General features: G+C 44.7%; 1 protein-coding gene across 2 annotated transcripts in view; it reads right to left on the bottom strand.

The window, feature by feature from the left end:
- bloc1s4 (biogenesis of lysosomal organelles complex-1, subunit 4, cappuccino) overlaps positions 1–24,450 on the bottom strand; it is a 39,458-nt gene that overhangs the window by 5,281 nt on the left and 9,727 nt on the right. For both annotated transcript variants that reach the window (XM_060850070.1, XM_060850069.1), the window contains 2 exons: positions 2,279–2,380; positions 985–1,119 (listed from right to left, as the gene is read on the bottom strand). In XM_060850070.1, coding sequence (XP_060706053.1) covers positions 985–1,119; positions 2,279–2,380 — 237 coding nt within the window. The remainder of the gene's footprint in view (positions 1–984; positions 1,120–2,278; positions 2,381–24,450) is intronic.

Genomic DNA, 24,450 nt, shown 5'->3' with positions numbered 1-24,450 from the left:
AGCGTCCTCCAATCAGCACTTTTAGCTGAAGATTGCGGTGAATGCATCAGCCTATCCTCTGCACTGATGTGCTGGCTTTTTCCATCATTGAGGACAAGAATATTTGTGCTGCCTCCTCCTGCAGTGAATTGTTCAATTAGTAGGAGGCAGGTCTGCTAGGCTTAGACCTTATTTGGCAGTAATGAAACATCATTTGTCGCGATCACTTGCTGATTATGCTGGATGACATACAAAGTAATCCTTTTTGCAAGCTTCACCGGATTGTTGCTTTATTTTCAGGTGTGCCTGATGCTGCTCCATTGAACCAGGGTGGATTCCCCTTGCTTGATGTAACGATAGAGAGGGAGATAAACCAGTTTGAAAGTTTTTATACTTTTTTATACAATGATTCTGCTGTTGTTGGTGGTTTACAGAGCCTTAGATGCCCAGTGTGAAGTCTGTCCTACTGGGTACACATCACTCTGGCTATTCTCAATGCTAAAAGTGGGACTGTACTTCACTATGTGGTGGTCAGTCTTACAGATACTGTCGTCATGAACAGACCCATCTGCAGCAGACAGATTGGCGAGGAGATCAAATATGTTTTCCCACTTTTTGATTCCCTCACCACTTGCTGCAGTCACAGTTCAGCAGCTGTGTCCTATAGGCCTTGACCAGTTTGAACAGTTGTGCTGCAGAGCCACATTGAAATCCCCCAACCAGACTACATTCTGCACACTTGTCACCCTCAGTACTTGTTTGACATGGAGGAATACGGAATCATCAGCTGACAATCAATGGTTTCATTAGATTCTTAATTCCAGAGTTTTGTTTTTATGGGATTCAAAACCTGGATCCCCAGAACATTAGCTGAGTTTCAGGAATGGCTAATGCTATTTAGATAATATCAGTAGGCATTGTTAACTTCAAAAGAATGGGATAAAGTAGTTAACCACAATATGCTATGAAGTTTTATAATAAAAAGAAAGAAGGAACAATACACACATTAAGGAATGCTGGAGAGCCGATAGAGTTCCAGATTTTTCTAAATGCACTGGGAAAGCTTCCAACTTCGGCTTCAGCTTGTGTCAGTTGATTATCTAGAACACACACATTTTGTCCAACCATCTTGACAAAGGCCTGTAATTTACAAACAGCATATGGTTAGTTAAATATACACCCGATTGCAGTTTTGTAGTTTTGAGAGCTTTCTTTGAAAAGTAGTTTCACCTGCTTCTCCAAAAAACATTTTGCTGCTTGCATCTGGTTGTCCTCTTTCACCCCGGCATTGTGCAAACATTCGTATAAGTATTAAGCTTCAAGTTTACTCCCCCTTCAATGTTTTGCTGGAGAACAGTTCTACAAATGCTCTTCGGTCTAAATAACCATTGTGTGTGAACTTAGAATCTAAACTATTAACCAGTGAGGGCTTTATATAGCATGGTCTAATCAAATCTATTTCCAACATGCACAAAGGTACTTCTTCAATAATGGCTGACAAGCATAATGGTGACTTAGCTGATTATTTTCTATTTCTAATTAAGTTTAGAATACATTTTGAGCACCTTTACTCTCAAAGTGGGGTGGTAGTTTAGGTACGGCACCAGAGACCTTCCTGATCTATACTGACACACAGTCATTTAACAGCACATTCCTCTCATCTTTCAATCCAAGTGCAGATTCCCTTTTATTGAAAATTTATCAAGCAGGATTAATAGGCACTTTGAGAGTTGTTATAAAACATCAAAACAAGATTTTTTTTCTCAGATTAGACTTCTTTACTGTGTCTAAGTCACAAACAGGTTTTGATAGAACTAACATTAAACTGTCCTGTTTAAATCGGTCAACAGAACAGCCAATAAACTGGAGTTACAGGTGTAATTGGCAAAATAACTTGGAGAGATGAAGAAAACTTTAGTTTTATTTTAGAAATACAGCAAGCTGTTGTGTTCTTGGGTGGTTGGGGAAGGAGCTTCAATAGGATTTACTCAAATAGAGATATATATTATACCAGAAAAGGAAAAGGTTTGCAGATCTATAGCAAAGTGTCAAGGAACTGGAGTAGTTAAGTTTTTCAATTGTTGAATGATTCCAAGTTGATAGCATACAGAATAAAATGAAATTTTACACAGAAAATTATGAAGATAAGCACCTCTGTCCACATTTCCAATGAAAATTGTTAATAAGACCACATTGATACAAGATGTTTGTTCTAAATAATTACAATTAAGCTTTTGAATGACAACTTATTCATTGTTATCACAAAGCAACTGTCCAAACAATAATACAAATAGCCCACCTCTAATTTATCAATCTTGTTGTATAATTGCTTCATTTCATCTGCTTTCACATGGATTTCAGGGATATTTTCATTCATTATCTGAGAAGAATCATTTCGAATCTACAGCAGAAAACAATATTTTAACTTATGAAGTGAATTGTGAAATCTGCAATGCAATGTTCCAGTAAGTCTTTCATAAACATTATCTTGTATTTTTAAAATAAGGTATAAACTCAAACTACAGCCAATCTAACTTTGGTGGTGGGAAATCTTTCAGACATGATAATTCAGAATATTATTCCACCAAGTGACTGTTAACTAGATAATGTCAGCATGAATGGTCACTGGTTACTAACAAACTTGACAGAAGTATTAAGACCACTATTTTCCTTGATCTACATTAATGACCTAGACTCAAATGCCCAGGACACAATTTCCAAATTTTGGAGCAGTTACCGCAAAACGTAAACATATGAACCATGAGAATAATGGTCTTCAAGACGACAAGTTGGTGGCGGAACAAGTGACAGGAAGATGATTAAATCCAAATGCAGAGAATTGTGAAGTGACACATTTTTGTTGAAAGGAGGAGATAATATTAAATAAAAGATACAATTCAAAAGGGGATGCAGCAGCAGAGAACTTGGTGCATATGTGCATAAATTATTGCAGTTGGTTTAGCAGTTTAAGCAAGGGCTAAAATGGAAAAGGAACTTCTGGGTTTTATAACAGACATAGCACAGTGCAATTAACTTATTACAAACCTTTCTAAGACTCTTGTAGACTCAACTGGAAGATTGATTAATTCTAGGCACTGCACATTTAGGAAATATGCAAAGGCCTTGGAGGAGGCAGAAAAGAATTTCCAAGAATACAAACAAACATTCAACCCCCTGAGCTTGCTCCACCATTCCATGAGATCGAGACTGATAAGACTGTGGTCTCAGTTCCACATTCTAACCTACCCAGATAACCTCCGACTCCTTGGTCAAGAATCTACCTCCGCCTTAGAAATATTTAATGACACTGCCTCCACTCCTGAGTGTGCTAAAATACTCTCAATAGTCAATAGTTTTCTCATCTCTATCTTAAATGAATGACATATTAAAATTTTGTCCTGAGGTACTACTATTTCCCACAAGTGGGAAGATCATTTCAGCATCCATCCCATCAAGGTGCCTTAGGATCTTCCATGTTTTAGTGAGATCATTTCCCATTCTTCTAAACTCACTGGATATAGGCCCAACCTTTCCAAGATCCCCAATCCCAGTAATCAGTCAAATGAATTTTCTCTGAATTATTTCTAACATTTATATCCTCTTAAAAAAAAAGACCAGAATTATACACTGGTTTCCAAATATGATCTCACCAATGCCCTATATAACAGCAGGAAAACATCCATACTTTTAACAAATGTTCCATCTGCAATAAATGGCAGTATTCCATTTGCCTTCCTCATCTCTTGATGTACCTGCATATTAACTTGGTGATTTACGTACCATGACACTGAGATACGGGGTTCTGTAGTTAAATAATCCACTAATTATTATTTTGGCAAAGTGTAAAAGTTCACAATCAATCACAGTCCACCTCAAATGTTTGCGCACTCACTTAAGTCTAAAAGGGATATAGATTAGTTATCTTCCAATTAATTTAGAAATCATATTTGGTTCCCTCATCCAAATCATTAACAGAAAATTGTAAGTAGTGGAGATGCCAGCACTAAGTTTAAACAGGAAATTTTAGACAGGGCAAATACAGGAAGGGATGCTCCTAATGACTGGGGAACCCAGAACCAGGGTCAGAATTGAAAGGATACAAGGCGGCCATTGAGGACAGAGGTGAGAAGAAATACCTTCACCTGAAAAGAGTAGCCTTTGGAATTCTCTACCAAAGAAAGCAGCTGATGCCTAAACACTGATTTTGTTTTAAGAGGGAGATTTATGGTTACTATGGCTAAAGAAATTAGAGGGTAATGGACAAAAGCAGAACTGGGGTATTAAGTAGGATGATCAGCCACAATCATTGCAGCTTGAAGGGCTGAATGGTCTATTGGTGATCCTATTTTCAATGTTTCTATAAATGCTACAGCACTTCCCTCCACACTGATCAACCTGAAAATGACTCAATTTTTCCTGATAGCGAACCAATCCTCTATCCATCCAAATAGGTTATCACCTGAACCATCAGCACATATGTAGTAATCTTTGACACAATGTCACATTCCTTCTGTAAACCTAAATGCAGGAATTTTCAATGGCCAGCTAGTAGTTTCTGCACTGCAGACTGGAGGTTCGCATTGGGACCCTGCAGAAGCCCAGATGTGACAAACCCAGAAGATTTGTGCAAACATTTGAAGATTCTTATGAACAACTTCCCTGTACCTAGGACACCCTGAAAGTAGCCTCTTAAAATCAAAGATTTTAAAAATGGTTCTTGCAGTTCAGTTATTCGAGAAGAGGTAAAAAAATTAAAAATTGAGTCTAACACCTGGGTACCTAATAAATTGACCCCTAACTTCACTATACCTCCCCCAGACCCCTTATGCCCCCTGGACTCTGATCCAACATTCCATTTGCCCTGGGACCTGACACCCCTAGAGGTCAAACCCACCACCCAGCTGAGCTACCCTAAGCATTCAGTGACTTGCCTTGCTTTCCAGCTTGCATCATAGTACCCACCTACCTGACACCTGACCCACCTCACACCGACACATTAACCTCACACTTAGCTAACATACTTATCTTTCACAGGAGCTCTCAAAGTGGTTGTCAGTGCTGCTGGATATTTTTAAGTGGCAGAAAACAGTAACCAGTGCTGTGAAAAAGGAGCCATTGGTTTGCCTTCCTTTGGCTATCCTACAGTATAAGGACAGTTGGATTGGAAGCACATTCTACATTCTTTTTTACAGAATCTGCTTTTGGTGTCTTGTGCAAGAAATATGGAGTTCTTTCTTAATGTAAAGAAGTTTGAGCAGTGTGGCAATCAGAGTATGATTGCCACCCCTTGAAAACCCAGCCACTTAAGTTCAGCACATCCACAGATTCCCTTTAATTTCAATTTCAATTTCTGACAAGACCTACCACAGTAAATAAATCCTGCTTTTGCCTAACACCCTTTCCAGCGATGTGTAGAGTAAGGGGATTAGATGTAGGAAATGCAGGGTTACAGGGGTGGGATGCTTTTCAGAGGGTCTGTGTGAACTCCATGGGCCCCAAGGTCCGCTTCCACATTGTTGGGATTCTAGAGTAATAGTCAGACTGGAGGCCTGTGACTAGTGGTGTACCTCAGGGGTTGGTGCTGGGCCCATTGCTGTTTGTTATCTATATCCATGATTTGGATGAGAATTACAAGGGAGGATTACTGAGTTTGCAGATGACACTAAAATGGGTGGTATCAGATTATCAGAACGATTATCAGACGATCAGAAATTGCAACAGGACCTTGATCAGCTGGGGAAGTCAGCGGAGAAATAGCAAATGAAGTTTAATATAGTTAAGTGTGAGGTCTTGCATTTTGGAAAGCCAAATCAAGGTAGGAGGTAAAAACAATGACTGGAAATGCTGGAAACCAGATTCTGGATCAGTGGTGCTGGAAGAGCACAGCAGTTCAGGTAGCTTCCAACGAGCAGCGAAATCGAAGTTTCGGGCAAAAGCCCTTCATCAGGAATAAAGGCAGTGAGCCTGAAGCGTGGAGAGATAAGCTAGAGGAGGGTGGGGGTGGGGAGAAAGTAGCATAGAGTACAATGGGTGAGTGGGGGAGGGGATGAAGGTGATAGGTCAGAGGGGAGAGGGTGGAATGGATAGGTGGAAAAGGAGATAGGCAGGTAGGACAAGTCCGGACAAGTCATGGGGACAGTGCTGAGCTGGAAGTTTGGAACTAGGGTGAGGTGGGGGAAGGGGAAGTGAGGAAACTGTTGATGTTCACATTGATGCCCTGGGGTTGAAGTGTTCTGAGGCGGAAGATGAGGCGTTCTTCCTCCAGGCGTCTAGTGGTGAGGGAGGGGCGGTGAAGGAGGCCCAGGACCTCCATGTCCTCGGCAGAGTCGGAGGGGGAGTTGAAATGTTGGACCATGGGGTGGTGTGGTTGATGGGTCTGGCTGTCCCAGAGAGGTTTCCTAAAGCGCTCTGCTAGGAGGCGCCCAGTCTCCCCAATGTAGAGGAGACCGCATCGGGAGTAACGGATACAATAAATGATATTAATGAATGTGCAGGTAAAACTTTGATGGATGTGGAAGGCTCCATTAGGGCCTTGGATAGAGGTGAGGGAGGTGGTGTGGGCACAGGTTTTACAGTTCCTGTGGTGGCAGGGGAAAGTGCCAGGACGGGAGGGTGGGTTGTAGGGGAACGGTCTTTGCGGAAGGCAGAAAGGGGTGGGGAGAGAAATATATCCCTAGTGGTGGGGTCTTTTTGGAGGTGGTGGAAATGTCAGCGGATGATTTGGTTTATGCGAAGGTTGGTAGGGTGGAAGGTGAGCACCAGGGGCGTTCTGTCCTTGTTATGGTTGGAGGGGTGGGGTCTGAGGACGGAGGTGCAGGATGTGGACGAGATGCGTTGGAGGGTATCTTTAACCATGTGGGAAGGGAAATTGCGATCTCGAAAGGAGGCCGCCATCTGGTGTGTTCTATGGTGGAACTGGTCCTCCTGGGAGCAGATATGGCGGAGGCGAAGGAATTGGAAATACGGGATGGCATTATTGCAAGAGGTAGGGTGGGAAGAGGTGAAATCCAGGTAGCTGTGGGAGTCGGTGGGTTTGTAAAAAATGTCAGTTTCAAGTCGGTCGTCATTAATGGAGATGGAGAGGTCCAGGAAGGGGAGGGAGGTGTCAGAGATGGTCCAGGTAAATTTAAGGTCAGGGTGGAATGTGTTGGTGAAGTTGATGAATTGCTCAACCTCCTCGCGGGAGCACGAGGTGGTGCCAATGCAGTCATCAATGTAGCTGAGGAAGAGGTGGGGAGTGGTGCCGGTGAATTACGGAAGATCAACTGTTCTACGTAGCCAACAAAGAGACAGGCATAGCTTGAGCCCTACGTGTGACCATGGCTACCCCTTTGGTCTGAAGGAAGTGGGAGGATTCAAAGGAGAAATTGTTAAGGGAGAGGACCAGTTCGGCCAAACGAATGAGAGTGTCGGTGGAAGGGTACTGTTGTGGACGTCTGGAGAGGAAAAAACGGAGGGCTTGGAGGCTCTGGTCATGGAGAATGGAGGTGTAGAGGGATTGGATATCCATGGTGAAGATGAGGCATTGGGGGCCGAGGAAACTGAAGTCTTGGAGGTGGTGGAGGGCGTGGGTGGTGTCTCGAACGTATGTGGAAAGTTCTTGGACTAGGGGGGATAGGACAGTGTCGAGGTAGGTAGAGATGAGTTCACTGGGGCAGGAGCATGCTGAGACAATGGGTCGGCCAGGGTGGTCAGGCTTGTGGATCTTGGGAAGGAGGTAGAACCGGGCAGTAGAACCCGGACTATGAGGTTGGAAGCTGCGGGTGGGAGATCTCCTGAAGTGATGAGGTTCTGTATGGTCTGGGAGATGATGGTTTGGTGATGGGGGATGAGGTCATGGTCGAGGGGGCAGTACGAAGAGTTAGCATCTGACTTCAGCGGAGTAGAGGTCAGTGCACGAGACTACCACTGCGCCCCCTTTATCCGCTGGCTTGATGGTGAGGTTGGGATTGGAGGGCTGCGCGTTGAGGGGTTGGAGTAGGGGAGGGGGATAGACAGGTTGAGGTGGTTAATATCCCGGCGGCAGTTGGAAATGAAGAGGTCGAGGGCAGGTAATAGGCCAGCGTGGGGTGTCCAGGTGGATGCAGTGTGTTGGAGGTGGGCGGGAATCCTGATTGTGAAAGTAAGCTCGGAGGCGGAGGCGACCAAAGAATTGTTCGACGTCACGGCGTGTATTAAATTCATTGATGTGTGGGTGGAGGGGGATGAAGGCGAGTCCTTTGAGGACTGATTGTTCGTCCTCAGTGAGGGGGAGGTCTGGAGGGATGGTGAAAACTCAGCAGGGCTGGGAGCTGGGATCTGATGTGGGTGTGGAGTCGGAGCCAGTAACTGGAGTGGGTGTGGAGTCATGAGCAGGGATAGATTTCTCCTCGGGGTTCTGGGGGGTGGGGATAGTGACAGTGGGGTCTGTGGGGGGCATGTCAGCAGAATGCAGGTGAGTCGCGCCAACTTGACACTGACATTTCTTTTTACAAACCCACCGACTCCCACATGGAATTACACCTCTTCCCACCCTACCTCTTGCAAAAATGCCATCCCGTATTCCCAATTCTTCCGCCTCCGCTGTATCTGCTTCCAGGAGGACCAGTTTCACCATAGAACACACCAGATGGCCTCCTTCTTTAGAGACCGCAATTCCCCTTCCCACGTGGTTAAAGATGCCCTCCAACGCATCTCGTCCACATCCCGCACCTCTGCCCTCAGACCCCACCCCTCCAACTGTAACAAGCACAGAACGCCCCAGTGCTCACCTTCCACCCTACAAACCTTTGCATAAACTAAATCATCCGTCGACATTTCCGCCACCTCAAAAATGACTCCACCACCAGGGATATATTTCCCTCCCACCCCTTTCCGCCTTCCGCAAAGACCATTCCCTCCGTGACTACCTGGTCAGGTCCACGCCGCCCCTACAACCCACCCTGGCAGTTTCCCCTGCCACCACAGGAACTGTAAAACCTGTGCCCACACCTCCTCCCTCACCTCTATCCAAGGCCCTAATGGAGCCTTCCACATCCAAAGTTTTACCTGCACATCCACCAATATCATTTATTGTATCTGTTGCTCCCGATGCGGTCTCCTCTATATTGGGGAGACTGGGCACCTCCTAGCAGAGCACTTTAGGGAACATCTCTGGGACAGTCGCACCAATCAACCACACCACCCCGTGGCCCAACATTTCAACTCCCCCTCCCACTCTGCCGAGGACATGGAGGTCCTGGGCCTCCTTCACCGCTGCTCCCTCACCACCAGACGCCTGGAGGAAGAACGCCTCATTTTCCGCCTCGGAACACTTCAACCCCAGGGCATCAATGTGAACATCAACAGTTTCCTCATTTCCCCTTCCCCCACCTCACCCTAGTTCCAAACTTCCAGCTCAGCACTGTCCCCATGACTTGTCCTACCTGCCTGTCTCCTTTTCCACCTATCCATTCCACCCTCTCCTCCCTGACCTATCACCTTCATCCCCTCCCCCACTCACCCATTGTACTCTATGCTACTTTCTCCCCACCCCCACCCTCCTCTAGCTTATCTCTCCACGCTTCAGGCTCACTGTCTTTATTCCTGATGAAGGGCTTTTGCCCGAAACATCGATTTCGCTGCACTTTGGATGCTGCCTGAACTGCTGTGCTCTTCCAGCACCACTAATGCAAAATCAAGGTAGGAATTTCATGGTGAATGGTAGGGCCTTAAGGAGTGTAGTGGAGCAGAGGGACTTGAGGTCAGGTGGACTGTTTTCTGAAAGGCAGCAAAAAGTGGCTTTTGGCACACTGCCCTTCAGCAAGGGCATTGGATATAGAAGTTGGGAAGTTGTGCTGCAGGTATACAGGACATTGATGAGCCATGCTGGAGTATTGTTCAGATTTGTTCACCTCACTATCAGAAGGACATTATTAAACTGGAAAGAGTGCAGAAGAAAGTCAACAAAGGATGCTGTCAGTGTACAAGCTAAGACTCTTTTCTTTACAGTATAGGAGACTGATGGGGAGGGGGGGGGTGCGAAATCTCAAAAGTAGTGTAAAAGATCATGAAAGGCATGGATTGGATGAATGATCTCCATCTTTTTCCCCAGGGTTGGGGAAAATTGAGGACTAGAGGGTAGTTTAAAGTTAGAGGGGAAATAATAAAAAGGAAACCAGAGGGGCAAGTTTTGTTTTGAAAACAGAGGGTGGTACGCCTATGGAATGAGTTGCCAGTGGAAGTGGTTGAGGCTGGTACATTAACAACATTTAAAAGGCATTTGGACAAATACATGAATAGGAAAGACTTAGAAGGATATGGTCAAGTGCAGGAAAATGGGATTAAGTGGCCTGAGGGTTTTCTGCTTTCTGTCTTCATCCTGTGAGGAACAGAGGAGCCACATTTGCTAATTTCTAATTTGGTGGAACCTTCTCAGAATCTAGGGAATTTTATGTCTTTTAAGACACTAGTCTGAAGTCTCAGAGCGAGGGGACTTCTCAGCTTTTGGTTTGGTAAAGATACATAGATTCATTACCCTCAAGAAATTCATCTTCATCTGTCTTACACAGATAACCCTAGACATTCCCACAAGGAGAATCAATGTCTCTGCTGTGACAGTACTGTGTCTTTAAGAGATTTGGTCTGTGTTGTTTCACTTGGAGAGATGTTGCCACGGTGGTGTGGAATGTCTGCTTCAAAAACAGTGGGTAAAAAGATGTGAGCTCAGTGTGTTTTTTTTTAAAAAGCGACACCAAAAGTGTGGGGATTCAAGATGGCGGCGACCCAGTAGGTCAGAGTTTGCTGAGCTCTGCACAGGACCCAGACAAAGTGGGGCACCTACCTTCCCTTCACCTTTTAAATTGATAAAAATATTCTCTCCCAGCTGCTATAGCCATTTTGCATGAAACTTGAGCAGTTTGGTGTATTTTAAAATGACCAAAGGCAAAGTAACACGGAGCTCACACGGAGCTCTCCTACCCTGGCAGCAATAGCAGCACCCGCAGCCGCCCAGGGGGACTTAACCTCCAGAGGTGAGCCTGGTCTTGGAGTTTCTAAAACTCAGAGAAGATCAATGCATCGATGGAGGAGACTTGGGCCGGGTGGAACCGATCTCAGTCATGTTACAGAAGCATGACCTGGAGATCCAGAGCTTCGGGCAGCGAGTTGGAGGGGCGGAGCAACGGGCAACAGAAAATCGAGGTCATTGGAAGAATATCGGCTGCTGGGCCTTCCCGAACGGGAGGAAGGCAGCCAGCTTGTTAATTTTCTGGAGCAATGGCTCCCACAACTGCTGAGGCTGGAGTCTGAGATAGGTCGAGTGGGCCCACCAGGTCAGAGTGCACATGCCCGAATCGGACCACAGCTGGTCCTAATGTGACTCCAGCATTATACAGACAAACAAATGAGCACTGGGGAACTGCCAAGGCCTACGTGTGGGGCTTGATTATTTCTTATTCTGCAAACCTGAAACAGAGGGGAGAACAACAACATTTGCTCGAGGCACACCTGAAGGCAGCTGAGTCAGCGTATGTTGATCAGCCCTCCATTACTAAATTACAGTGGATTACAGCCCTCAGGGCTACTTTGAATCCTACACTTAAACAGCAAAGGAGGGAGATACTATTTTTGAAGCAGAAACTATTCGAGTCCGGCAACAAGCCGGCAGGTATCTTGCATACCTTGCCAGAAAGGCGGCGGCTCCCCATTCTATTACATCTATTAGAGAAGGTGCTAGTACTTTGACTTGTGATCTAAAAGGATCAATGCAGCATTTTGAAAGTTCTATTTTGAGCTGTATCAGTCAGAGGGCTGTGAAGATAAAGCAAGGAAGATGGAGTCATTTAAGAACCTGGACCTCCTGGATGTAAACTTGGAGCTGGTGTCTCTTTTGAATGCCCCCCTGACATTTCAGGAAGTGCAGGTGGTGGTGAGAGCGGTAAAGTGCCCGGGCCAGATGGATTTCGACTGAGTTTTATAAAGAGTTTACAGATGAACCAGCCGGACCACTTATAGACATGTACAACTACTCATTTAGTAAGGGTAGTCTCCCGCTCTCCCTGAGAGAAGAAAATATCGCTCATCCTCAAGAAAGGGAAGCCCCAGATGACTGTACTTCTTACAGGACTATATCCTTTCCAGGTGCCCCCTCAATGTCTTTATGTCTTGAAACGGTTAAAGGTGAATAAATCCCCAGGACCTGATCAGGTTTACCCGAGAACTCGGTGGGAAGCTAGAAAAGTGATTGCTGGGCCTCTTGCTGAGATATTTGTATCATCGATAGTCACAGGTGAGGTGCCGGAAGACTGGAGGTTGGCAAACGTGGTGCCACTGTTTAAGAAGGGCAGTAAAGACAAGCCAGGGAGCTATAGACCGGTGAGCCTGACCTCAGTGGTGGGCAAATTGTTGGAGGGAATCCTGAGGTACAGGATGTACATGTATTTGGAAAGGCAAGGACTGATTAGGGATAGTCAACATGACTTTGTGTGACATGATTTCCCACGCACAAACTTGATTGAGTTTTTTGAAGAAGTAACAAAGAAGATTGATGAGGGCAAAGCAGTAGATGTGATCTAAACAGACTTCAGTAAGGCGTTCGACAAGGATCCCCATGAGAGATTGATTATTCCATGCGATCTAACCTTGCTAAAGGGAGAACTAGCCATTTGGATACAGAACTGGCTCAAAGGTAGAAGACAGAGGGTGGTGGTGGGAGGGTTGTTTTTCAGACTGGAGACCTGTGACCAGTGGAGTGCCACAAGGATCGATGCTGGGTCCTCTACTTTTTGTCATTTACATAAATGATTTGGATGTGAGCATAAGAGGTACAGTTAGTAGGTTTGCAGATGACACCAAAATTGGAGGTGTAGTGGACAGCGAAGAGGGTTATCTCAGATTGCAACAGGATCTGGACCAGATAGGACAATGGGCTGAGAAGTGGCAGATGGAGTTTAATTCAGATAAATGTGAGTTGCTGCATTTTGGGAAAGCCAGTCTTAGCAGGACTTATACACTTAATGGTAAGGTCCTAGGAGTGTTGCTGAACAAAGAGACCTTGGAGTGCAGGTTCATAGCTCCTTGAAAGTGGAGTCGCAGGTAGATAGGATAGTGAAGGCGGCGTTTGGTGTACTTTCCTTTATTGGTCAGAGTATTGAGTACAGGAGTTGGGAGGTCATGTTGCGGCTGTACAGGACATTGGTTATGCCACTGTTGGAATATTGTGTGCAATTCTGGTCTCCTTCCTATTGGAAAGATGTTGTGAAACTTGAAAGGGTTCAGAAAAGATTTACAAGGATGTTGCCAGGGTTGGAGGATCTGAGCTACAGGGAGATGCTGAACAGGCTGGGGCTGTTTTCCCTGGAGCTTTGGAGGCTGAGGTTTACCTTAGACGTTGACAAAATTATGAGGGGCATGGATAGGGTAAATAGACAAAATCTTTTCCCTGGGGTCAGGGATCCCAGAACTAGAGGGTATAGGTTTAGAGTGAGAGGGGAAAGATATAAAAGAGACCTAAGGGGCAATTTTTTCACGCAGAGGGTGGTACATGTATGGAATGAACTGCCAGATGATATGGAGGAGGCTGGTACAATTGCAACATTTAAGAGGCATTTGGATGGGTAAATGAATTGGAAGGGTTTGGAGGGATTTGGGCTGGGTGCTGGCAGATGGGACTAGATTGGGTTAGGATATATGTTAGGCATGGAGGGGTTGAATCAAAGGATCTGTTTCCATGTTGTACATCTCTTTGACTCTATGAATGTGGACTTTAAAATTGTCAAAAATGCTGGCATTAAGATTGGAGAGGGGATTGCCATTTTTCATAAAAGAGGATCAGACGGGGTTTATTAAGTGTTGCAAATCTACGCATAATATCAGAAGGGTGCTAAATATGGTACAAGTCTGCCAGCAAAGAGCAATACCGGACTTGGTCACGCAAAGAAAGTATTTGATTGGATGGAATGGCTGTACCTTTTTTATATCATGAAGCTATTTGGCCTTGGAGAGGTTTTTACCAAACGGGTCACAGTGCTATATAATGACCCGAAAGCAGTGGTGATTACTAATGGCATAAGATCAGATAGTTTTAGGGTTGTCATCAAGGGTGCCCCCTCTTTATTTACTAATTATTTACACTAGTGATCAAACTGCTGGTGGAAGCCATCCAAACGGACCCCAGTATAACGACCCCGGAGGTAGGATCAGGCAGGCATAAAATTACACTGTACACAGATGACATCCTTCTTTTCTTAACCGATCCATTGACATCTGTATTAAGCGGGGCACAAGTGGTTAATTTGGTATGTTTTCAGGATACAAAATTAATTTTACGAAATCAGAGGCCATGCCGCGAGGAGGTCTTACCAGTATATTCAACTTTGCTGATGAAACCCGCTTCCCCTTTTGGTGGTCACAGGAAGGTTTTCTCTATTTAGGTATTTTTATACCCCAGCATTTGATCAGTTATATAAAGCTAACTATATGCACCTGTTGGAGAAAAGGTGGCAGGACCTTCAGTGCTGGGAAGATTTCCTGATACCCTGGTTAGAAAGAACAGCTCTGGTCAAGATGAATGTTCTCCCTCACCTATTAGACCCCATGAGAATGCTTCCGAGGCCAGCGCTGTGTGGGCTTTATGGTTAGCTCGGTTCCTTTCTTTGGCATCATGGACAGCCTCCTATCAAATTAGATAAATTGCAGCTCTCATAAGAAAGGGCTGGGAGGTGGGGGGGGGGGGGGGGGGGGGGGGCAAGTTCTAGATTTCCTGAGTTTAGGAAGTACCAGCTGAGCTCTCTGCTATCATAGGTGGCTGTTTGTACATCACGAGAGGCCCAATCAATACAGTTGGATATCGAGGCTTCCCAGCCAAAATACCCCTCATCAACCTATTGCTCATGGATAAGATGAGAACCGTCATGGATCATTGTAAAAGCCTGATTGTCTTAAACACAATCAAAGCTAGGAGGATGATCTGACAGAGTGAGGGTGATCTACAAAAGAAAACCTCCCATTTCCCTCCTATAGTGGGAACGTTGAGATTTCAGCCAGGCTCGGATAGATGCTGGCTTTAAACTTTGGGAGTCCAGAGGAATCTTATGCTTGGGAGATCTATTCGATGGGGAGGTCATGATGTCCTTCGAACAGTTACATCAGAAGTTCAGGTTACCTAGCAAGGACCGCTTTGATATTTTCAAGTACGAGACTTCATACAAAAGACCACATTGATGGCCAATCCTTATAAATTGGTTATGGAGAGGTGTGCGCTTCGGTCAGTGGGTGCCCCCTGGGTCAGCCCTCTCTATCACTCGCTAGGTAATAATATATCGAAGGACATGGAATGGCTATATAAAACCTGGACTCAAGAATTGGGGGTGGAAATCTCCTCAGATGTGGGATGACATCTGTGAAAATGCCTTGAAGATCTCTACCTGTAACAGAACTGAAGCTATTCAATTGAACATAATTGATAGGGCCCATTTGGCACCAGAGCGGCTTGCAAAGTTTAAGATAGGGCACATTGGGGACACTCCCAAGTGTAAAATAGAAGTTGGTACTCTCACTCATTGTTTGTGGACATGCCACAAGATCCACAGATACAGGGACAACATAGTGAATGCCTTGACAAAGATCTTGGGAATGGAGTTTGGGTTGGATCCGGTATCTTTCCTTTTGGGTTTTCCAAATTTTCCTTCTCTAGATGCACATGGGAAGAAACGGTTTACTATCCTCTCCTTTTGTGAGAGGAACATCTTAGTAAGCTGGATATCAGACAGGACTCTCAAATTGGCATAGGATAACTATGGAACACATTCCCCTGACTTCCTTTCGAATATGGTGCATCAAAAAAAAATGGAATTGTTTTACTGAAAAGGGCAGCCCTTTTTGAGCGATATCAATGCAGATTATCCGCCATATTACTCCAGGGCCTTTGTCTAGTTGTGAGGATGACGTCTGTCAGTTCAGGGGCCCCTGGGAAGAAGAATCCCCTATATAGTACGGGTCTGCTTACTATTGCTCCATTGGTGAGCAGCTACAGTGAGAATGTGTTGAATGTCGTAACTTTATTGAATGTAAATTAAGCTAACTTGTTATGACATGACCTTATAGAGGTCTACAAAATTATGAGGGACATGGATAGGGTAAATAGGAAAAGTCTTTTCCCTGGGGTCGGGGAGTCCAGAACTAGAGGGCATAGGCTTAGGGTGAGGGGGGGAAAAGATATGAGAGACTTACGGAGCATCTTTTTCACAGAGGGTGGTACGTGTATGGAATGCGCTGCCAGAGGATGTGGTGGAGGCTGGTACAATTGCAACATTTAAGAGGCATTTGAATAGGTATATGAATAGGAAGGGTTTGGAGGGATATGGGCTGGGTGCTGCCAGGTGGGACTAGATTGGGTTGGGATATCTGGTCGACATGGACGGGTTGGACCGAAGGGTCTGTTTCCATGCTGTACACATCTATGACTATGACTTGATATAATTTTATTTTGAATTTTTTTTGGGGGGTTAGTTATTTACCATATTGTAGTTTTTTTCTTATATTTTATTCATGTTTTGGTAGTTTGTAGATTAGATTTTTAACTGTGTTTTTTAAATTTACATTGTTGTTGCTGTTATATTGTAAAGTGGTTACACTATTTTGTATTAGTTTGGTAATTTTGTTTAAAAAACCCAAAAACCTTTTTCTCAATAAAAACATTTATTAAAAAAAACAAAAGCAGCAGGCGTTGATGGAGTCAGGCTCTCAGGCTCAGGGTTTTAGTTTTGCTTTAAGTTGGGAGTTTGGAGCTGGCTGGTGAAGGTCATCAACACAGCGCTCTCTCTGCTGCTAGATTGTTTATTCTGGTGCTCCTTTCTTCTGGACTGAAAGGGAGATAGCACGAGGAAAGTTTGTTTTGCTGAATTTGCTATGGTGCTATATTGGAAGAGTTGATGGTTAGTTGTTTAATATTATTTTTAAAGTATTTCAATACAGTTAAAATTAAGCTAATTCTTTTTGTTTGTATTTTAACTGTTGTAAGATTAAAGTGTTTTGCTTGAAGTCTAGTAGTGGACCAATCATAAGACATAGGAGTGGAAGTAAGGCCATTCGGCCCATCGAGTCTACTCTGCCATTCAATCACGGCTGATGGGCATTTCAACTTCACTTACCCACATTCTCCCCATAGCCCTTAATTCCTCATGACATCAAAAATCTATCAATCTCTGCCTTGAAGACATTTAGCGTCCCGGCCTCCACTGCACTCTGTGGCAATGAATTCCACAGGCCCACCACACTCTGGCTGAAGAAATGTCTCTGCATTTCTGTGCTGAATTGGCCCCCTCTAATTCTATTCCACAGGTCCTAGTCTCCTCGTCTAACGGAAAAAATTCCCTAGTGTCCACCCTTTCCAAGTCATGTATTATCTTGTAAGTTTCTAGTAAGTCTCCCCTTAATCTTCTCAACTCCAATGAATACAATCCCAGGATCCTCAGCCGTTCCTCGTATGTTAGACCTACCATTCCAGGGATCATCCGTGTGAATCTCCGCTGGACACATTCCAGTGCCAGTATGTCCTTCCTGAGGTGTGGGGACCAAAACTGGACACAGTACTCCAAATGGGGCCTAACCAGAGCTTTATAAAGTCTCAGTAGCACAACAGTGCTTTTATATTCCAACCCTCTTGTGATAAGTGACAAGATTGCATTCGCTTTCTTAATCACGGACTCAACCTGCAGGTTTATCTTTAGAGAATCCTTGACTAGCACTCCCAGATCCCTTTGTGCTTTGAGAAAATTCGTAAAGCCACTGTTTAGAAAGTAGTTGATGCTTTTATTCTTTTTGCCAAAGTGCAAGACCTCGCATTTGCTCACGTTGAATTCCATCAGCCATTTCCTGGACCACTCTCCCAAACTGTCTCGATCCTTCTGCAGCCTCCCCACTGCCTCAGTACTACCAGCCTGTCCACCTAACTTCGTATCATCGGCAAACTTTGCTAGAATGCCCCCAGTCCCTTCATCCAGATCATTAATATATAATGTGAACAGCTTCGGCTGCCATTCCGAAAAAGAACCTTTTATCCCAACTCTCTGCCTTCTGTCAGACAGCCAATCCTCAATCCATACCAGTAGCTCACCTCGAACACCATGGGCCCTCACCTTGTTCAGCAGCCTCCTGTGTGGCACCTTATCAAAGGCCTTTTGGAAGTCTAGATAGACCACATCCACTGGATTTCCCTGGTCTAACCTACCTGTCACCTCTTCAAAGAATTCCAACAGGTTTGTCAGGCATGACCTCCCCTTACTAAATCCATGTTGACTTGTTCTAATCAGACTCTGCTCTTCTAAGAATTTAGAAACCTCATCCTTAATGATGGATTCTAGAATTTTACCAACAACCGAGGTTAGGCTAATCGGCCTATAATTTTCCATCTTTTGTCTTGATCCTTTCTTGAACAAGGGCGTTACAACAGCGATCTTCCAGTCATCCGGGACTTTCCCGGACTCCAGTGACTCTTGAAACATCTCAACCAATGCCTCCGCTATTTCCTCAGCCACCTCTTTCAGAACTCTAGGATGTATCACATTGGGGCCAGGAGATTTGTCAATTTTAAGACCTTTTAGCTTTTCTAGCACTTCCTCTTTTGTAATGGCAACCATACACAACTCAGCCCCCTGACTCCCTTTAATTGTTGGGATATTACTCATGTCTTCCACTGTGAAGACTGATGCAAAGTACTTGTTAAGTTCTCCTGCTGCTATTTCCTTATCTCCCATCACTAGGCTTCCAGCATCAGTTTGAAGTGGCCTAATGTCTACTTTTGCCTGTCCTTTGTTTCTTATGTATTGAAAGAAACTTTTACTATCATTTCTAATATTACTGGCTAGCCTACCTTCATATTTGATCCTCTCCTTCCTTATTTCTCTCTTTGTTATCCTCTTTGTTTTTGTAGCCTTCCCAATCTTCGGATTTCCCACTGCTCTTGGCCACTTTATAGGATCTCTTTTTCTTTAAATACATTTCCTGACTTCCTTTGTCAGCCATGGCTGTCAAATCCGTCCCCGGATAATCTTTCTTTCCTTGGGGATGAACCTCTGTACAGCGTCCTCAATTATACCACAAACTCCTGCCATTTTTGCTCTGTCTTCCCCACTAGGCTCTGCTTCCAGTCTATTTTCGTCAGTTCCTCTCTCATGCCCTCATAATTACCTTTATTTAACTAACACCATTACATCCGATTTTGCCTTCTCTCTTTCAAACTGCAGACTGAACTCTACCATATTATGATCGCTGCTTCCTAAGGGTTCCCTTACTTTAAGACCTTTTATAAAGTCTGGTTCATTACATAGCACTAGGTCCAGAATAGCCTGCTCCCTTGTGGTCTCCATGAAAAGCTGTTCCAAAAAGCCATCCTGTAAGCATTCCATGAATTCCCTTTCTTTGGATCCACTGGCAACATTATTTACCCAGTCCACCTGCATATTGAAGTCTCCCATGATCAGCGTGACCTTGCCTTTCTGACATGCCTTCTCTATTTCCCAGTAGATGTTGCGCCCCTGGTCCTGACCACTGTTAGGAGGTCTGTACATAACTCCCATTATCGTTTTTTTTCCCCTTTGTGGTTCCTCAATTCCACCCACACAGACTCCACATCATCCGACGCTACATCATTCAGTGCCATAGATTTAATTTTGTTCTTAACTAACAAGGCAACCCCACCCCCTCTGCCCATCACCCTGTCTTTTCGATAAGTTGAAAATCCTTGGAGGTTTACCTGCCAGTCCTGACCTCCCCTGTAACCACGTCTCTGTGATGCCTACCACATCATAATCATTCACTATGATCTGTGCCATTAGTTCATCTGCTTTGTTACGAATGCTACGAACATTCAGGTAAAGTGCCTTAATGCTAACTTTATCATTAGAGATATTGGAAGTCATAAGATGTCCCAAGTTATCCTTCCTTTTTGCCGCATTCCCAGTCTGCCTCGAGTTTAAATCCGCCTGCACATATTCTATCCTGTTGCTTATCTTTCCATTTAACTCCATACTCCCTGTCGCTTTCACTTTCCCTTCCCTCCAACTCAGTAGTTTAAAGTCCTACTGACCACGCTATTTATCCTCTTCTCTAGAACATTGGTACCTGATCGGTTCAGGTGGAGACCGTCCCAATGGTACAGATCCCCCCTGTTCTAAAACGGATGCCAATGCCTCATGAAGGGGAATCCCTCTTTCCCAAACCAATCCCTTTGCCACGTGTTTACTTCCCTAATTTTATTATCCCTATGCTGATTGGCACGTGGCTCAGGCAGTAATCCGGAGATTATGACCCTTGAGGACCTGTACTTCAATTTCCTGCCTAGTGCTTCGTAATCCCCAAACAGGTCCTCCACCCTAGTCTTGCCTATGTTGTTAGTATCAACATGGACCACAACAACCAGATCCCTCCCCTCCTGCTCCAATATCCTTTCAAGCTGGTTGGAGATATCCCGCACCCTGGCACCGGGCAGGCAACACACCATGCGAGGCTCCCAATCCGGCTTGCAAAGGATACTATCTATCCCTCTAATTGTCTATTTGCTCCCCCTCTGGAATGGCCTTCTGCACCATGGTGCCGTGGTCAGCTGGCTCATTCTGTCCAGAGCCCTTTTCCTCATCCATACAGGGAACAAGAATCTCGTACCTGTTGGACAAGGTCAAGGGCTGAGGCTCCTCCACTCCTGAACTCAGGTTCCCCCTACCTGCCTCACTTATAGTCACACTGATGTGCCTGATCACTAGCTGAATGTAAATGACAAATCTCCCAGGTGTGACTGCCTCCTGAAACAAAGCGTCCAGGTAACTCTCCCCCTCCCGGATGTGCCGCAGTGATGGAGCTCAGATTCCAGTTCATCAACTCTGATCCGGAGTTCTTCCAGCAACCAACACTTGCTGCAGATGTGTGGTCACTGCCGTTCACAATGGGATCAGCCAGCTCCCACATCATACAGCTACAGCACATCACCTGACCAGCCATCTCTGCTTAGTTAATTACTTTGTTACTTTGTACAGGTTTGAGTTAAAATACTTTCTGATACTGCTCTGCTATAGTCTTTTCCTAAAAAAGAATCAATAGATATACAAAAAGTACATTTTTAACCAGTTACTGGTAAAGAAATAGAAAATCCTTACCTTAAAAAACCAGAGTAGTTAAATCACATCTGGAAGACAGGGCCTTATACTTACCTTTAAAAGTTGGGGTCTCTGCTATATGTTGAGGGGATTTGGTCTGGTTCATAACACATCTGTCCTGTCAGGCTTGCCAAGAACTCATACTCCGGTAAGGTCTTCTTAGTGTGATTCCTATGAGTATAGGCTTAATCTACTCAACCTCTCACCAAAATCCTTGCGTGTGTGTAATCAACCTTTCTTTATTCATTCACAGGATGTGGGTGTTTCTGGCTAAACCAGCGTTTATTGCTGATTCAGTTATTCTTGACAAGCTGGTGGTAAGCTACCTTGTTGAACTACTACAGTCCAGTCACCAGTCCTTCTCTGCCCTACCTCCAAGATCAGTATATTTTTCCTTAAAGGAGCCAAAGCAGTTCACTATATTCTAGGTGTGATATGACTCGTGCCATGGATAATTTTAGCAAGACTTCCCCAATTTTTACATTCCATTCTCCTTGAAATAAAACCTATCCATTCAATGACTGAGTGAATTATCTCAGATTCTAGCTGATTCGTGATTCATGCATAAGGACTGCTTTCTGCAGCCTCTCTCCAGTTAAATAATGTTTAGCTCCTGTATTCTTTCCAAAGTGCAAAATTTCAATTTCCCACATTACATTATGGGCTGCAGAGAGTGAAATGCTGGTAGTGGCACTAAATGAGAATGTTTAGGAAAGTTGAGGGGGGTGGTGGGGGGATGTTATTGGAGAAGAGAAGTTACTGTGTCTTGTTCCAGATATTTTTGAAGGGGCTACTTTGTGGTCGTCATGCTGCTGGTAGGTCTAAGTTAGGGATTAGGGGAGTCCCAGGCTTTGTTGAGGACAGCAAGCAACAAGGTAAGAGCAAGGTAAAGCCTATTTTTCCTTAAGTCTCTAGTTGTTAAAAAGGGCCAGACATGGCTGTGGAATGGTATGCCCCTCTTGTCAGATGTGGAAATCATGCAGCAATCGAGTGGCCAAGGCTATTATATCTGCGGGAAGTGTACCCGGCTGCAGCTCCTTTCTTGGAGCAACAGTTGGATGCACGGAGTAGACAGGAGGCAGAGAGTGTGATAGTTTCAGGGAGATGGTCACACTGCAGGTTTAGTCAGCTAGATGGGTGACTGCCAGGCACTGCAGAAGTCTCAGATTGCTATCCCCCTCACAAATAAGCAAATCATATATACTGTTGCGGGCAGGTGGGGGAAGTATAGTGTCTCAGGGGAAATTAGCAGCAACAGCCAGGTCTTTGGCCTACGATCGGCTCTGCTGTAAAGTCCAAGCGAGCAATTGTGATAGGGAACCCTAGTCAAGGGCACTGACAGGCAATTTCCGCAGCCATGAACAAGACTCTAGAATGTTGCCTTCCTGGTGCCAGGGTCAAAGTAGTCTCAGAGCAGTGAGACAATATTCTCAAAGCAGTGAGACAATATTCTCAAAGGGGAATGTGAGCAGCCAGACATCATTGTACACATTGGTACCAATGATATAGGTAGAAAAAGGGATGAAATCCTGCAGAGTTACGCAGGAGGATATAAAGCAGGACCTCAAGGACTAATCTTTGGATTAGTCCCAGTGCCAATTGTTCGTCAGAGCAGGAACAGGAGGATAGGGTAGATGAATGTTTGGTGCTGGGATTCATATTTTTGAATCACTGGTTTCTCTTCTAGGGCAGAGATAAACTTGTACAAGTGGGACGGGGTTACACCTGAACCAGGTGGTGACAATATCCTGGTGGGGAGATTTGCTAGAGCTACTCAAGAAGGTTTAACCTAGTCTGGCAGGGAGTGGGAATCACTACAGTAGTGAGACAAAAGAGAAGGTTGAGGCTTGTGAAGAAGTTAAAGACAGCAAGCTAAATAAACAAGGCAGGCAAGACCAAAGCTGGGAACAAGGGAAGACGAGGCCTGACAGGTAAGGGAGGTGAACCAGGACATGGTTGGGAACATGGGACTGGGATATCATAGCCATTACAGTAACATGGCAAAGAGGGGGTCAGGAGTGTCAGCTCAATGTTCTAGGGTACAGATGCTAGAGGAAGGATAGAAGGGGAGGCAAGAGGAGGGAGAATGGTGCTTTTGATTTGGGAAAGCATCATGGCAGTAAGTGACATTAAGCATGGAAACAGATTCTTCAGTCCAATTAGTTCACACTGACCATGTTCCCAAACCTAAACTAGTCACACCTGCCTACATTTAACCCATATCCCACCAAACCTTTCTTATTTGCATACTTATCCAAATTTCTTTTAAATATTGTAACTGTACCAGCATCCACTTCCTCTGGCAACCTCTAACCTCTCAAATCTCTTCTGCTCTTTAAATTTCTATTCTCTTACCTTTGTGGATGGCATGGTGGCCCAGTGGTTAGCACTGTTGCCTCACAGCGCCAGAGACCTGGGTTCAATTCCCGACTCAGGCAACTGACCGTGTGGAGTTTGCACATTCTCCCCGCGTCTGTGTTTCCTCCCACAGTTCAAAGATGTGCAGGTTAGGTAAATTGGCCATGCTAAATTAGTGTTAGGTAAAGGGGTAAATGTAGGGGAATGGGTGGGTTGCGCTTTGGCAGGGTCGGTGTGGACTTGTTGGGCCGAAGGGCCTGTTTCCACACTGCAAGTAATCTAATCTAAAAATGCCTCCTAGTTACACTAAGATTGGTGGTATTACCAACAGTGAAGAAAGTTCAGATTACAAAGGGATCTTGAGCAATTGGAACAATGGGCTGCAGAGTGGCAGATGGAGTTTTATTTGGATAAATATGACATACTGCATTTCAGTAAAGCGAACAAGGGCAGAATTTACAGTTATTGGTAGGGCCCAGAGTAATGTTGTCAAACAGAGAAGCTTAGGGGTTCAGGTATATAGTTCTTTGAAAGTTGCATCACAGGTAGGAAGGGCGTTCAGTATGTTTGTCTTCATTGCTCATTGAGTATAGCAGTTGGGATGTCACGTTGAGGTTGTACAGCATTATTGGGGAGGCCTCTTTTGGAGTACTGAGTCCAGTTTGGTCACCCTGCTATAGGGAGGATATTATTAAATTGGAGAGAGTCAGAAAAGATTTACCTGGATGTTGCTAGACGGCTTGAGTTATAAGGAGAAGCTGGAGAGGCTGGAACATTTTGCATTGGAGCATAAGAGATTGAGGGGTGACCTTATAGAGGTTGATGAGGGGCATAGATAGGATGAACAGCAAAGATCTTTGCCCTAGGATGTGGGAGTTCAAAACTAGAGAGCTTATCTTTAAGGTGAGAGGGGAAGATTCAAAATAGACCTGAGGGGCAACTCTTCCATACAGAGAATGGCTCGTACATGGAATGAACTACCACAGGAAGTGGTAGATACAGTTAC

This window comes from Hemiscyllium ocellatum, chromosome 34 (genome assembly GCF_020745735.1).
Source record: "Hemiscyllium ocellatum isolate sHemOce1 chromosome 34, sHemOce1.pat.X.cur, whole genome shotgun sequence".
Lineage (NCBI taxonomy): Eukaryota > Metazoa > Chordata > Chondrichthyes > Orectolobiformes > Hemiscylliidae > Hemiscyllium > Hemiscyllium ocellatum.
The sequence above is the reverse complement of the archived record's forward strand: the minus strand, read 5'-3'. Positions and strand labels throughout refer to the sequence as shown.